This window comes from Coenobita brevimanus, chromosome 40 (genome assembly GCF_032717465.1).
Source record: "Coenobita brevimanus isolate Jiangsu-jjx chromosome 40, ASM3271746v2, whole genome shotgun sequence".
Lineage (NCBI taxonomy): Eukaryota > Metazoa > Arthropoda > Malacostraca > Decapoda > Coenobitidae > Coenobita > Coenobita brevimanus.
Window position 1 is genome coordinate 59,557,724 of NC_136993.1, and position 17,772 is coordinate 59,575,495.

General features: G+C 41.9%; 1 protein-coding gene across 1 annotated transcript; it reads right to left on the minus strand.

Annotated features, from left to right (window-relative positions):
- Positions 1 to 1,305: 1,305 nt before the first annotated feature.
- On the minus strand, positions 1,306 to 14,732 carry LOC145397142 (zinc finger BED domain-containing protein 5-like). The gene is made up of 3 exons (XM_080270339.1): positions 14,557 to 14,732; positions 2,308 to 2,441; positions 1,306 to 1,832 (listed from the first exon to the last, which is right to left on the minus strand). Exons 1-3 carry the CDS (start codon positions 14,730 to 14,732, stop codon positions 1,306 to 1,308), a joined length of 837 nt encoding a protein of 278 aa, XP_080126465.1.
- Between the last annotated feature and the right edge of the window lie 3,040 nt (positions 14,733 to 17,772).

The following is a 17,772-nucleotide window of genomic DNA, read 5'->3' on the forward strand; positions in this document are numbered from 1 at the left end:
CCTCATTCTATAGTCCTGTTCTTACACTTCTCCAACTTTCTCCATTCTTTATTTAAAGATTCGACTTTGGGGATACAATTCCGTGGCTCAGATGCAGGAATGAGAGCTCCCTCCCAGAATCCCCCTAGCTCCTCACACAGAACACATGCTGAATCCCTCACTGTTCGTGTCTCTGTTCGCATTAGGTAGAAAAGTTGCGCTAATACTTCTCCACAAGAAGGTAACTTAATTCAGTGTAGTCTTTCACTTGGTTGGCCAACAAGTCAGATTTTAGTTTTGCTCCTGCTTTTCATCACTGGCGTTGACTATTTCATTTCAGTATAGTAAATAAGTGCTAAAATATTACTCAAAAGCCAAATCCTTGAAAAAAGAAAAAATATATATGGGTATTACTAGAATGTAGCCTCCAATGAAGCAGGCCTAAAGCAAACCATTTTTAAGAAATAAAACAGATTATCACAACATAATTTTGCTTATTAAGTTCAAACTTTGGGTAAGATGTAGCACCAGTAAATATCACCCATTTTGGCTAAAATTTGGTGTCTCAAGAGTTTACACCTAAACTCACAATTACACTTCCAGTACTTCAAAATAAACCAGAATTCATTTTCCCCCCTTAGTAATAAGGACCACCCTGTGCAACAGGGAATTTGTGTAACCAGTGAGTTAATGAAATTCCTACTGAAATCGTGAAATGAGTTTAACTTAGGATGGGTTGATTAAGGTTAATTTAGGTTGCAGCTACGTTACGCTGGGATAATATAGGTTAACCTGAGGTTAGGTTAGGCTAGGTTAGTTAGGTTAATTTTGATGAATGCTAAGTTATGTTAAGCATTCATCTAAGTCAGTGGTTCCCAAACTTTTTCGGGCTGCTGCCCCCTTTGCTCCCAAGCCACATCCCTCGCCCCCCCCCCACCACACGCACACACATATACAAACACACACACCTCTTACTTGGTATTAAGTGTACTGCAAATTCAAATCAACAACTAATCTGAGACTGTAAACACACTTATGTAGTTCCCACATCAAACTTAACCTACTAAACCAGAAAAATAGCTGTTTTAACAACATGAAAGGGTGAATTTACATCTCACCTGTAACTACATTGTCTTCACAGTTATAATGGTGCAGGGATATCAACTTCTCAGCATCAGGCTGGAGGCCACTAAGAAGTCTTAGATCCCCACGTTCAGCAATTTTAAGCTTGTTTCTTTGCTTGCAAAGAAGCTGGACGACTGCACTGAAGCCCCGCTCTACTAAATATTATGTTGGGAAAGCATTAAAGTATATTTTGACTTTGTTTCACAGTGCAGGGTAGCGGTCAGATTTTTTTTTCTTTTTAAGCCAAAAATCTTGGCATGATTTGCTGAACTTTGGCCTCAGTTCAGCGTCATTTTGGAGTGAAACCAGTTCTTCTTCCACCATTCCTGTTTCCTCATTGCTGATATCTAGGAATGGATTGATCACCCTGTCTGGCAATTTAAGGAAAAAGAGATCCTGAAGGCTGTCAGACATGTCTTTATGCAGCTCATGCAGATGTGCACAATACAATTGAAGGTCATTGTCTGGTATGCTCTTCTCCTCCAGTTCAGAGAGGCTCGGAAACTGGAAGAGATCACGACGGGCTACATTACGTTTGAATAACTGTAACTTGGACAGAAACGTGGAGAGGGCTGATATGACTTTGACACAGTTAATCTCATTTCCTTCCAGTTGCAAATTAACTTTGTTGAACTTTGTGAATACCTCTGACAAGTATGCAGTGTCATGCTTGATGTTTCTTAGTTCATCACAGAGAACAGAATTGGAGTCTTGGAAGAACTCAACAACTGTTTTAAAAAGTGAATATAAACGTCTCAGGCAGTTTCCCTTTGACAGCCATCAAACTTCTGTGTGCAACAACAAACGTTCAAAATATTCATCATTCTTAGTGCAGAGCTGTTGAAACAGTCGGGAATTGAGAGCATGTACCTTGATTTTATTTTATGTTGTGATGACAGTGCTTAGTGACTTGTGAAGTCGACCACTTATGTTTTTTGCTACCAGATGTTACCTGTGGATTACACAGTGCGCTGTAAACACTGCAGGTACAGCTTTTTTCAAGAAACTGATGAAGCCACGGTGACAACCTAACATCGATGGTGCCCCATTTGTTGCACAAGCAAGAATATTGGTTAGCGGGATGTCTTTCTCTTTGAAATCATACTCACCAACAAGAAATACTGACTACCTCTTTGTGTCTGTTTCTAGTTGTCTTGCAAATAACAGCTCTTGAACCAAACTTTCATCTTTGACGAAACTAACATAAGCAAGATTCATTGCCTGGCTGAGTGGACTTATCTAATTGTAAGCTAAATTCTGTTATCCTAAGCACGTTGCACAATGTGTCTTCAACGTTTTCAGCCATTTCATCCACTCTTCTTTGAACAGAGTTATCACTGAGAGGAATTAAAGGCAAATCCCGGTTAACAAGCAACCACTTAATGAGAATTCGCAAATACGAGGTCATGAAATTTGCACCATCGCCTGTTTAACGAGCACGTAAAATCCCCCAAATCCCAACGTACGAGAATCAATAGAAGGGTCACACCGCATCTGCCCGCCATGTTTACCTTGCGTGCTAGGTCAACACGGCGGACAGCTAAGAAACAAGTTGCACGCTAGCTCTGCAAGCCTCTTTCCGCCCAACCTTTGCAAACATGCCAAGCTTGCCCAGTCAAGGTCCGTAATGCTGTTTTTATATTTCAGGTGTATTACCCTCTTGTATTAACCCCATATTCCAGCTTAAAATGATCAAAAAGTCAGTTTTGGCGATTTGGGGGAAAGTTGCTTGGAGGCCTTGTTCCCTAAAATATCATCACGTGTAATGCGCCGGGCACTGTGGTGGTTGTGATTGTTGATGGGAACTGAAACGTCGTTATGGTATAGTTATTTAGAGCCATCATAGGAGATTCATAATAACAAGTTCGACAACAGATTTTGATATTACGGATATCTGTGATGCCGTGTCATTCCCAAGGCAGTTAGAAATAGATTAGAATATTTCGGGGGTAAGGGGGTATACTTGAGGAGAGGTTGGTCTGCGGGACGAAGTATTAGGAAAGGAAGGAAATGTTGCAGGAATAGAGAGGCTGGGAGGGCTTGACCAACCTGCTTGGTGGTAAGGTGTGTGTGGAAGTGGACTGTTCTGGAGTAGTAGCGAATGAGGAGGTGGACAGGTGGGAGTAGGGTCATCACCAACATATGTGCTGTTTGGTGTTGGTATGGGAAATATTGCTCCCTCTGGACGAACAGTGTGTGAGTGTAAACACACGATTAAATAGTATAATGCGTCTGGAGCTAAGGAGGGCCTGAATGTGTAATACTTGTATGAAAACTAATGTATGAATGTTTTAAAGAGAAGATCTTCTATCTATCTATTGCCAGACGCCTCAATCCCGTTTGGGGTGGCCACAAACAAATCGCCTCCAAGTCGCCCTGTCCCCCGCCATTTCACTACCCTGCTCCCAACTCACACCCCCCTCTCTCATATACCTCTCCACCCCATCCCTCCATCTCATCCTCGGTCTCCCCCTCCCTCTTCCACCCTCCACCTCACTCACATACACTCTCTTCGTCAGTCTTTCACCCTCCATCCTCTCCACATGGCCAAACCACCTCAGTGTGTTCCTCACAACGCTTCCTATCACATCCACATCAACACCACAACGCTCCTTTATATCCTCATTCGTCAGCCTGTCTCTCCACGTGACTCCACAAGCTCCTCTTAAATAACTCATTTCCACTGCTCTCACTCTTGACTTGTGTCCTTCCAACAACGTCCAAGCTTCACTTCCGTACGTTAGAGTTGGTATCACAATACTGTCATGTAGTAACTTTTTTACTTCCATGCTCACTTCCCTGTTTCTTATCACTGCTTTCAAGGAACCAGCAACCTTTCTTCCTGCTGTACCATTTCAAGCACTTCACCCTCAAATACTCCATCCTTACTCATCACACTACCCAAATACTTAAACGTACTCACATTTTCCAATTCCTCACCATCCAACCTCGCTATACATTCACTGACTTCACCTCTCTCAAAGACCATCACTTTACTCTTCCCTACATTCACCTTTAGGTTCCGTTTCTTACACACTCTCTCAAACTCATCCACCAAGCCTTGCAGCTCCCCTTCATCTTCACTCAACAACACAGTATCATCTGCAAACAACAGTACAGGAAGTTTCCAAACACTATCCTCTCTCACCAGGGCCACTCCAACATCCACTACCCTACCTTGTACCTCTTTTATTACCCCATCCATGTACAGATTGAACAACCATGGAGACATGACACATCCCTGTTTCAAACCAACTTTCAAGAGAAAAATTCACTTAGTTCACCATCCACACGCACTGCAGCCTTAGCACCATCATACATACTCTTCACAGCATTCAACAACTTCCCATCTACTCCATATATTCTTAACACTTTCCACAATCCTTGTCTATCCACCCTGTCATATGCTTTCTCCAAATCCATGAAAGCCGCATACAACTTCATCCCTTCTCTAGAAACTTTTCCACTAAAGATCTAAGAATGAATATCTGATCTACACAATCTCTTCCCTTCCTAAACCCTCCCTATTCTTCTCCAACTAATTTCTCTGTTCTTTCTCTAAGTCTGTCTATAAGTATCCTACCATACACTTTTCCTATTATACTAAGAAGACAAATGCCCCTATGATTACCACACACTTCTTTTTCCCCTTTTCCTTTTGTACAAGGGAATAATTATACCTGACTTCCAATCCTCCGGGACTCTACCTTCCTCCCAGGCCAATCTGCACATCTTCCACATCCATTCTACTACTATCTCTCCCCCATGCTTCAGCATCTCACCACACACTCCATCAATTCCTGGGGCTTTCCCCGATTTAACTTTCTTCATTGCTTCCACAACCTCTATCCTACTGATTTCTACCTGTCTTCTCACCTCCCTCCTTCTCCCAGCCATTCCCCAGCCACTTATACTCGCATTACTTCCATCCTCTACGTTCAACAATTCCTTAAAGTGTTCTCTCCATCTGCTCACTTTTCTCCCTTCTCCACTAGTAATCTACCATTTTTATCTTTCACTCCCCTGCTAACTTCACTTCCACCCTGTCTTACTCTTTTCACTTCTCTCCAGAACATTTTCTTACAGTCCCTCCACTTTACACTCAAATTCCTTCCAAGTTCCTAATCCACTCTCTTCTTACTCTCTCTTACTAATCTTTTCACCTCTCTCTTCCTTTCCACATATAACTCTCTCTTCCGCCTCTCAACTTCTTCCACGCCCCTATTTCTCATCCATTCATTGTATGCTTTCTTCTTTTGTGCCACAGCCTGTTTCACCTCTTCAGTCCACCACGCTGTTCCTTGCACCCCCCCTCCGTCTTCTCTTCCTTCCACACACCACATCACATGCTGCACATATTTCTTCTGTAAATATCTTACACACACCTTCCACGTCTCCCATCTGCTCCAATTCATATTTGCCCAATCGTTCCTCCACTTCTCTTTTATACTCTGCCTTTTTCTCATCCTCTTGTAACCTTTCCACTCTCCTTGCAACTACTCCTTCCTCTCGTCTTTCCCTTCTTCTATTCCTCCATCTTACTTGCATCCTAATTCTGGCCACCACCAAGTAGTGGTCAGAAAGGCCACTCCCCCAACCTCTATAAACTCTTGCATCCACTATACATCTTCGCATCCTTTCATCCACACACACATAATCAATCATGGCCTTCCTTTCATTCAGTTCACCACCCACCCTTCTCATCACTCGCCATGTATACCTGTGGATCATTTTATGCCTGAAGAGGGTATTGGCTATTACCAACCCCCTCCCAGCACAGATGTCCACTAACGCACTCCCATTCTCATCTATCTCAGCAGGCACACCCCACTCACCAACTATTCCATCCACCTTCACATTACCAACTTTACCATTCATATCACCGATCAAAAACACTCTCTCATTCCTTCCAAACTTTTCCATGCACACTTCCACATTTGTCCAGAACTCTTCTCTCACTCTTCTAGCACGATCTTGCGTTGGCGCATACACACACACAATCGCCCACATTTGTATTCCAACTTTCAACTTTACCCACACAATCCTTGACCCAACTGATCCATACTGTCTTATGCTCTTCTTCCATCTTTTACTCACAACTATACACACTCCTTCCTTTGCCCTCTCATTCTCATCTACTCCTGCACATATACCCCATCCATACTCCCATTCTCTCACACTTTCTCCTCTCCATTTTGTTTCAGTTATTCCACATACATCCACTTTCGCATCCTCAAGCACCTGGACAATCTCTCTCTCTTTCACCTCATCATTCGCTCCTCTTACATTCCATGTACACATTACCAAGTCCTTTGTCCGGTCCTGGGTCGTCAACGTTTGGTCAGTCCTTGTCGAGGCTTCTTGTTTGTTTTTTTAGTTAGTTGTTTTCCGGGGAGGGGCACTAACCCTCCGCCAACCCTTTTAGTCGCCTTTTACGACAAGCAGGGATACTGGGGGAGTATTCTTGAAAACCCCCCTACCCCCAGGGGGTAAATATATATATATTATATATATATATTATATATATATTATACATATATATATATATATATATATATATCAGTGTTTGTGGATGTTGTGTTATAGCTATCCAGACTAATGAAATCAGCACCTCGAAGAAAGCGACTTCGTTTGTGGTCTGAACATCCGTAGCACCGTTATTTCAATTATTATAATACAAGACATGCATTCATTATGCAAATACAGTGTCTCATTACCTCAGCGTTATCTATCATTATGATGATTGTAGAACATTTTCGCACAATAAGCTAATAGCTGTCCAACATTTAATGTAGCTATAATCCTATGTAACAGAACATATACTTATGCCGTGGTTTGCAAATATAATGATTGTTTTTCCTCACAATAAAACAGACTGGATGATGCACAATATGACATGATCGTTGTGTCATATGCTTAATCACGAATCATTTATGGCCTCCCTGGTTCAGCCACAAAAATGTTACAGCAGTTGAGTCACACACTCACTAGACCCAGGTGAACCACGTTTCGAGACACCGGACATCACACCTTCTAACATTTATGTTCAATTGCAGTTGTTCACCACATTGTATGACGAACATTAGGACTCCTACATTCATCCAATACACGTTATTGATCACCTCAGAACATCTGTTTAATCACACCCTTCATCTTTCAAAACGAAACACGAAGTTTCGATACATGCGCCCCCACCACCTGTCCCCCCTCCTCTCCGTTACACCTCACCTCACAGTCATCTCCTGTCAGAGAAACAATGGGATCCAATGACATTACTATTTGTTCTTCTCTCTACCTTCCACTATACATACGTGGCAAACACTTGGATTTGCAGAGAAAGTATGACTTGTTAGAACGTTGTTTCTGTTTGTACTAGATACCGTAGCGGAGGGTAAGCTCTGCGTGGTCCGCTCATTCACTTACTATTACTACGATGTAAACAAACACAGTGGTGCCACATTTCACCAAACACACCACCCGCTGTACTCGTTAGAAGTGGAGGTAACTGTACAGTTACCTCCACTTGTAACGAGTACAGCGGGTGGTGTGCTTGGTGAAATGTGGCACCACTATGTTTATTTACATCGTAGTAATAGTGAATGGACAGACGCGGCAGAGCTTCCCCTCCTCTACAATATCTAGTACCCACAGAAACAATGTTCTATCAAGTCATACTCTGTCTACAAAGGCAAGTGTTTGTCACGCATGTATAGTGGAAGGTAGAGAGAAAAACAAATAGTAATGCCATTGGATCCCATTGTTTCTCTGACAGGAGATGACTGAGGCGAGGTGGACTGGAGGGGAGGGGGGACAGGTGGTGGGGACGCATGTATCAAAACTTTGTAGCGTTTCGTTTGGAAAGATGAACGGTGTGATTATACAAATGTTCTGAGATGATCTGCAACTCCGTATGGAATAACGTGTCTTGGATGAATGTATGAGTCTTACTGTTCGTCATACAATGTAGTGAACAACTGTAGATGAGCATAAATGTTAGAAGGTGTGATGTCCGGTGTCTCGAAACGTGGTTCACCTGAGTCTAGAGAGTGTGCGACTCAACTGCTGTAAAAGGTTTGTGGCTGAAGCAGGGTGGCCATAAATGATTCATGATATGCATGTGACACAACGGCCATGCCATGTCATGCATCAACCAGTCTGTTTTATTTTAAGGAAAAATAATCATTATATTCGCAGTCCATGGTATTAGTAGATACCCTGTTGCATAGGATTATAGCTACTTTCAAGTGTTGGACAGCTATTGGCTTGTTGTGCGAAAATGTTGTGCAGTCACCAGACTGATGGATCACGCATTCATGATGCATTATGCGGTAGTAATGCATAATGAATGAATATCTTGTATTATAATAATTGAAATAACGGTGTTACGGGTGTCCAGTCCACAAATGATGTCGCTCTCTTCGAGGTGCTATTTTATTAGTCTAGTTGTGACACAACATCCACAAACATTGGTCATCATTTTTTATATTCTCTTTTAAACATTCATACAGTAGTTTTCATACAAGTATTACATATTAAGGCCCTCCTTCGCTCCAGACGCATTATATTATTAAATCGTGTGTCTACACTAAGACACTGTTCATCCAGAGGAAGCAATATTTTCTTTACCATGCGTGTCTGTCCGTTCTCTGCCATTATAATACAAGGTTTTCGTGTGTGACCACGGCTATACAAAATATACTGTGGCGTGGTGCTGCTGGGAAATGTAAACCTGAGTATAGTCTACCTGTGTTTGTCAAGGGAGTCTGGTAATACACTTAACCGACATATTCACACTCCTGCCAAGATAGCAGCCAAAGTCGCGGTTCTGGTGACTATACTGACTGACTACTGAACACACTTTCACCTCCCAGCAGCATGAATGAGATCCTGTTTTCAAGCAATAGAAACATTAAGTAATCCAGTGAACAGTGCACTTTTATATGTAAAGTAAGGAGTGTTTTATGCACCGTGTCACCATACAGGCTTATACAGTATAACAGAGCCAAGAATAAGCTGGACCTACGGTAGGATAAAGGTTGGGTGCTGCTGGAGAGTCCAAGTAAGCATAAGCAACATTGGTAAAATCCAACCACCGCGCTTTAGGAAAAATACCCCCGGGTACTGAAGCTACCCCATGTCATCCATTATATCTACACAAGGTCATTGATAAGGCTGCAATCTAGTCGTAGTGATGCGATAGGATAAGGAAGTCATTATCAGGTCTCGTTACCCATGATATGAGGAAGGGCCGGAAGTTTGTGACAGAGAGAGAGAGAGAGAGAGAGAGAGAGAGAGAAACACACACAGACTGGCGCATTCATGGTGTCATTACAAGTTGATACATTACGACATAACAGACCCAGGAAAGGATAGGGTGGTCCTTGTCTCCCTGGTTGTGCTTCTACAGTGACGGTAGCCCACCTGTGACAGTAAGTATAACAAACCTCCTTGTTTACAGGCTATTTGAGAGAGAGAGAGAGAGAGAGAGAGAGAGAGAGAGAGAGAGAGAGAGAGAGAGAGGAGGAGGAAAGAGCTGAATTACGTGGAGAAGGAGGACGGGGGACAGGAAGGAGCGGGGAGTTGAATATTGTAGACGGTAAGTGAGGGAAGGAGGAGGGGGAGTATTTATATAAGGAAAGAGAGAGAGAGAGAGAGAGAGAGAAAGAGCGAGAGAGACCCCTCTCTCTCTCTATATATATGGATGCATTATACTATTTAATCGTGTGTCTACACTCACACACTGTTCATCCAGAGGGAGCAATATTTCTCATACCAACACCAAACATCACATATGTTGGTGATGACCCTACTCCCACCTGTCCACTTCCTCATTCGCTGGTACTCCACAACAGTCCACTTCCACACACACCTTACCACCAAGCAGGGTGGTCAAGCCCTCCGACCCTCCCTATTCCTGCAACATTTCCTTCCTCTCCTTATACTCCGTCCCACTGACCAACCTCTCCTCAAGCCCCTTTACTTACCAAATATTCTATTCTAACTGCCTTGGGAACATCGTTTTCAATGTTCAGCGCCACGGGAAACGGCATCCCAGATATCCGTAATATCAAAATTTATTGTCGAACTTGAGGTTATTATGAATCTCGTATGATGGCTCAAAACAACTATACCATAACGACGGTTCGCGTCCCATCTATCATCTCCGCTACCACAGTGCCCGACATTGCACGCCATGATATTTTAGGTCCTGCTTCCCTTTGTCCTACAATTTATACAGTGTGTGTGTCCATTGTCTATTCTGAAATTGCAGCGATAGTATCGGGCCAATATTCACTGTTACAGAGACAAGGACCACCCTATCCTTCCCTGGGTCTATTACGTCGTATTGTATCAACTTGTAATGACCATGAATGCACCACTCTGCCTTTCTCTCTCTCTCTTTCTCTCTCTCTCTCTCTCTCTCTCTCTCTCTCTCTCTCTCTCTCTCTCTCTCTCACACACACACACACACACACACACACACACACACACACACACACACACACACACATAATTCCGGCCCTTCCTCATATCATGGGTAACAAGACCTGATATTGACTTTCTTATCATATCGCATCACTACGACTAGATAGCAGCCTTATCAATGGCCTTGTGTAAATATAATGGATGACATGGGGTAGCTTCAGTACCCGGGGGTATTTTTCCTAAAGCGTTGTGGTTGGGTTTTACCATTCAGGTTCTGGTGCACCAATGTTGCTTATGCTTACTTGGACTCTCCACCAGCACCCAACCTTTATCCTACCGTAGGTCCAGCATATCCTTGGCTGTGTTATACTGTATAAGCCTGTATGGTGACACGGTGCATAAAACACTCCTTACTTTACATATAAAAGTGCACTGTTCACTGTATTACTTAATGTTTCTATTGCTTGAAAACAGGATCTCATTCACGTTGCTGGGAGGTGAAAGTGTGTTCAGTAGTCAGTCAGTATAGTCACCAGAACCGCGACTTTGGCTGCTATCTTGGCAGGAGTGTGAATATGTCGGTTAAGTGTATTACCAGACTCCCTTGACAAACACAGGTAGACTATACTCAGGTTTACATTTCCCAGCAGCACCACGCCACAGTATATTTTGTATAGCCGTGGTCACACACGAAAACCTTGTATTATAATGGCAGAGAACGGACAGACACGCATGGTAAAGAAAATATTGCTCCCTCTGGATGAACAGTGTCTTAGTGTAGACACACGATTTAATAATATAATGCGTCTGGAGCGAAGGAGGGCCTTAATATGTAATACTTGTATGAAAACTACTGTATGAATGTTTAAAAGAGAATATAAAAAATGATGACCAATGTTTGTGGATGTTGTGTCACAACTAGACTAATAAAATAGCACCTCGAAGAAAGCGACATCATTTGTGGACTGGACACCCGTAACACCGTTATTTCAATTATTATAATACAAGATATGTATTCATTATGCATTACTACCGCATAATGCATCATGAATGCGTGATCCATCAGTCTGATGACTGCACATTTTCGCACAACGTAATAGTAACTGTCCAACACTCAAAGTAGCTATAATCCTATGCAACAGGACATCTACTTATACCATGGTTTGCGAATATAATGACTGTTTTTCCTCACAATAAAAGAGACTGGATGATGCACAGCATGGCATGACTTGTATAACATGCATATCATGAATCATTTATGGCCACCCTGCTTCTGCCACAAAAATTTTACAGCTGTTGAGTCACACACCCACTAGACTCAGGTGAACCACGTTTCGAGACACCGGACATCACACCTTCTAACATTTATGCTCATCTACAGTTGTTCACCACATTGTATGACGACAGTAAGACTCACATTCATCCAAGATACGTTATTGCATACGGAGTTGCAGATCCTCTCAGAACATATGTAAAATCACACCCTTCATCAACACGACAAAGTTTTGTAACCTGCGCCCCCACCACCTGTCCCCCTTCCCCTCCAGTCCACCTCGCCTCAGTCATCCCCTGTCAGAGAAACAATGGGAGCCAATGGCATTACTATCTGTTTTTCTCTCTACCTTCCACTATACATACGTGGCAAACACTTCCATTGCACGCAGAGTATGACTTGATAGAACATTGTTTCTGTGGGTACTAGCTATTGTAGAGGAGGGGAAGCTCTGCCGGGTTTGCCCATTCACTTACTATTACTACGATGTAAAGGAACACAGTGGTGCCACATTTCACCAGACACACCAACCGCCGTACTTGTTAGAAGTGGAGGTAACTGTACATCATTGTATAACACAAGGACGCAGTTTTTGTTTTACTCTTTCTTGTTCTCTCCTCCCAAAGTATTCAGACTTAGAGAATATTCATATTCGGAAGGCTAGATAGATTTCATTAACCTCTTCACCACTCAGATGATCTTTTGTGCTGCACAAAATCATTTGGTAGCACCATGATAAAACTAAAATTATACATAATCGTGTTCGGAACGTTAATGAAGATACAGTATAGTGCGTTGAACTTTAAGTCCTTCTATTAACTGACTGTAGTACGTTTGATGCACATTCTTATTGAGGAATAGCCTAAATATTGCTGAAATATGCTGCATGTGGAATGAATTCTTCTTAAAGTGACATGTGATTGCCTTTTTTGTATTTTATATTGGGTTTTCTTAACCAAAACATCATTACACACTTACAGAAAAGGTTAGTACCCTTTTATACAAAACGTTTTCTCGTAAATTTTCCATTTGCATCACAAACAAAATTAAGTTGTGATTTGCATACAGTTCCAGGTAGTATTCAGTTTTTCAAAAAAACATTATGTTTCTCAATGGAAATATCATATTTCTACATGTAAGTATGAGGGGTCGCTGCAGAACCTGGTAAAACTGTACCGATAGCCAGAATGTTGTGCCAAATAAAAGCCACACGTTTGGTAATAATCCATGTGGACTTACTGGCAGGCCAGGTCTCTCTTTCTGATGGAAAAACGGTACATCTTGATGCTTCGCCGTTAGATGAAAAGTTTGTTAGGTTTATTAATCAACTGATTAAAAACGACATTTTATTTATTTAATAATATAAAGTTTGCCTATACTGCATTATAAATGCAGTGAAACATGACATCAACTAATGGGTATAAATGAGTAAACACTACGGAGTTAGTCGGCATTAGAAACTCCAGTACATTTTTACAGACGAATGTGTTAAATTCAAGTAATAAGAATGTACCCCTTATAAGTACTTAAAAAAACTCCGTTGGTGATTGCAAACTAAAAATTTTCGAAAAATTCGTTTCGATTGTAACCTACATGACACTGAATCCTTTGACTACGATTTTTTTTTTTTCTGTGTTCTTTTTATCACAATGTTTTATGCTGCTTAGGGAAACCCCACTCAGGGAGAAGGGATTTGATTCAATCTCAAACACATTACCAGGAAAGCGTTGCCCTGTGCTTAATAAAATCGTCTGGTGAGAGCAAAAATAAATATAGTTCTGAGTCTGAACTTTACAGTGCATATATATACTGACCATGGGTAAATGTCCATAGAGAACGCCACATAATAAGGATGAACGGGTATGTGTGATGACCCGTGTTGTGGACAGAGCGCCGGTTGTTTGGCAGGCTTCATTACGGAAATCTTTATTCAGTTTATGCCTACATTCATTGTCATTATAATGCATCTTTACTGACGAAGGACCTTTTTGATTCGAAACATAATAGGTATTAAGATGCATTACAGGTGAATAATGATGTGGGAGACTGTTGGTTCGTCTGTCGTCTTCCCCCATGGTGCTGCAGTATTACCCAGTCTCTTCCTAGGAGCTTTAATCCCCAAAGTTCCCTCCCTGTGCAAGTAGTGGGTCCAGCAGCACAGGGTAAAGGTGTCTGTAAGCTCATCACAGGCTGAGTGAGTTGTCTAAGTGTTGGAGATATAGTAGTGATGTAAAGATGTGGATGACTGCCTGTAGCTTCTCAAATTACTGTATAGTCGCATTTATTTTACCAAGATGTTAGAATGCACTTTTACAATAGAAGCGCCTTTATGATTTGCGATGCAAAGGATACATGATAGATGAGTCATGCAGTGGGTAGTGGCTAGATTCTGTCGGCTTCTCCCAGGGTGACTTTCTTCCACTGTATCTCTTCATATTGGCTTTACTTTTCAAGGTTCTCTCCCTCTGACAGTGGTGGATCTAGCAGTATACGTTAAAGAAGTTTGTATGCGCATCAGTGATTGAGTGCTTTGTCTAATAGTGTTCGAAATGTAATAGCAAAAAAGTGTATGTAACACACAGTGTTGTGAATGATTGACTCTAGCTTCTCAATTTACAGATACATCTGTTTTACTGGGTTATAATGTATAATGCATTTTTACAGAGGAAGCGCCTTTATGGTTTGAGATGTAATAGGGAAAGGGATGCATAACAGTTGGGTGGTGTTGTGGGTAGACTCTTGTTTCCTCTGACGGCTTCTCCCAGGGTGCTGTACTCCCTCCAAATCTTCTTCTGCGAGCTTTACTCTCCAGTGTCCCCTCCCTCTGCCAGTGGTGAATCCAGCGGTACACGGTGGAGGTGCTGGTGTCAGCCTGGCGGGCTATGTCTCTCGCTGCCACGCCTCTCAGCCACAGCCACACGATCCTCATCCGGTCTGCCATCACAGTCCGAGGCTTCACTCGTCGTTTATACATTTTCTTGGCTTTGTCGGAGTAAACACAGAAAAATATTAACCCACTGCGCTAGTAAACCCAGGATAATATTAATGCACTAGGCCAGGTAAAAGAAGAATGATATTAACCCACCGGGACAGGTAAATCAAGAATAATATCAACTCACTGGGCCAGGTAAACTAAGAATAATGTTGATCGACAGGACCAGGTAAACCCAGAATAATCATTAATTCAGTGGAATCAAGTAAGCAAAGAGAATTACTAACTCACTGGGACCAGCTAAGCACAGAAAAAGTACTACCGCAATGAGGCCAAGTAAGCTTAGAGAAATATTAATCTACTAGGGTTCAAGTAATCTATCTATCTATCTATTGCCCGACGCCATAATCCCGTAAGGGGTGGCCATTTGACATTGAGTTATTTGTTTACAGGGAGGGGCAGTAACCCTCCACCAATCCACTTGCTGACACGTTGGGAACACATATGGTTTGGCTATATGGTTACCACCCAGCGTTGTAAATGGTTTCTTGGCTTACAGGAAACCATTTGGCTTGTCACTAAATTTAAACCCACCTGTAAAGGAAAGAACAACAATAAGAAGTGACAGGAAAGATGGGAGAAATAGGAAGAGAGGAGGGCAGGCACAGAAAAAGAACGATAAAGGCTAAGGAAGAAGTAAGCAGCACTACATCAAGTGAGTGAATAATGGTCGTCACCACCTTAGTGGTAGGTGGTGGCGACCATCACCCACTCACTTGATGTAATGCTGCCTACTTCTTCCTTAACCTTTATCGTTCTTTTTCTGTGCCTGTCCCCCTCTCTTCATAATCAATCTCAGTTTTATGTCTGTTGTTACCAGATGTTTTTCATTCACCTCAGAAGGGTACCTTAGTAAAGTCTCGCATGAGCTGAGAAAAGTCGTTTGAAGACAGAAAGAAAAATACATTGTACTGAAGGTGATGTATATGTTGGAGTGGCTGTAGTCCCCATACACCAATGCAGTGTTTTATGCATATATACGTGGAAGTATGTCCGATTCATCTGGAACGAAACTTGATAATTTAGTCGGTGCTAGAAGTCGGAACAAATCCCTTGATCTGGAAGATGTAACTCCATGCCATGAACCAAAAAGAGCATCCACCTTGCCTTCCACGCAATGCAGGATTTTATGGAGATCATTCCATGTGTGTGTGTGTGTGTGTGTGTGTGTGTGTGTGTGTGTGTGTGTGTGTGTGATCTTATTCCCGAAAATATAGGTCATATTAAAGAACGCCTGGAATTAGGCTTAATTTACCACCACTCGAAGTATTTCATGTTTTACATTACATTGGTCGCATGTTAATTTGGTATGTTCAAAGACTCTACTGCAGTTTTCTTGTTTGCAGGAGAAATTCATGTGTTTATACATATATTAGTAAATGTACAGCTAGATACAAATAAACGACCTACGAACCATAATATTCATGAAGCGTTTACAGCCATTAAGAGTCCCGTTCACTATAGTACTAAATTAATGTTTTCATACTTTATCCTTGGAGACGAAAACAGTATTGTTATTTTATAATCGCTAGCTCATAATGATGTGTTTCAGCTCTTACTTGAATTACTGAAAGGGAAATTGTTGGATCTCATCCTCATTAGCCGCTTCGGCCTAAGAACGTCATATAATAATATATTCTTCTCGATATCAAATAGTTTCCTTCATTTATGTATGAGACCACTTTATATGAAGGGGTGGAACTGGGCATTTGCAGACGTTGATAAAAGGAGGAACCCCGGTTAGCGACCTCTGAGCTATGCGACTATGACCTGATAGGCCGAGGGTGGTACAAGAAGCACCCTCCCAGCAAAGTCCCCGCTCACTAATAGGTTAGTGAAGGCTATATGTAAAGCCTCCAGTTTGAAAGTCTTTCTGAAGCTTAATAAAACCTTCTTTTAGCAATAAAAATTTAATAGAAAAGACGTCAACACTTGGAAAATGTAGTTCATAGGGTAGCAGCTTCACTGCTATGATGTCTTTTTTTGCTGCTTTCACGTGAATTTACTCAGCTTAGGCAAGACTTGGAACTGGAAGGCTTTGATACTGACTAGAAGTGAAGGTTCAAAGGAGACTTATTCTTACCAATTTAACTCTATATTTCTATCCTAAGCTTAATATATCCGTCAGGAGTTAGAAACAATATATAAATATAACATCCTCCCACTCAATGAATTTTTATTCTTCCGGCACGCGAATCGGATGAAGTGCAGACTGCAGCTGCTCTTCTGTCGTCCATTTTCCTCCCTTTCAGGGGAAAGAAACAAAGCTGAGGGACCTTCTATGCCTCATGACATCAGTAACACTGCAAGATGACGTTCCTCTCCAGCAGCAGGTTGCAGGGTGTTACCGTACATCAAGCTCACCACAGACGGCGTACTTAAGAGGAGTAATCCCAACAGTCAGATGGTCAAAAATGTCTCGTGCTGTTAGGAAGCTAACCAACACTTCTTCCTTACGGTTTATAACTTAGTCTGCGCCAGTACTATATTCTTGTGTGTTATTCATGCAGTCTATGCCGCTATTAAAGATATGATTGAGCCTGTGCAGGTTTATATCCAAGGGATGGTTGGGGTTTATTTCTCGCGTAATGCTACTCAGGGATGAGTGAGGCTGGTCACTCATCTTAAATATCAGGACCAACTGGCCTAGCCTCAGGCTCCTATGCTCATTGTGGGGCAAAACAGGATTAGATGATGATGATGATGAAGAGGCAAAAAAGAGGCTTTTAATGGGTAGTTTGGAAATTAAATGTCTCCGAGCCATCCACAAGCTTACCTCTCATCTCTACAATAAATGTTCAATTAATTCTTGCTGATTCCGGACGCCTTTATACAGTCTGAGAATCATTTAGCGGTGAAGGGATAAATAAAGGCAGATTCTTATACTACCCAGTTCGAAACCTCTGTTCTAAGATGATTAAAGTATGCATGATGGAAGGGAATAGGAATGAAGAAAAGGCGTTGGAGGTAAGACTGC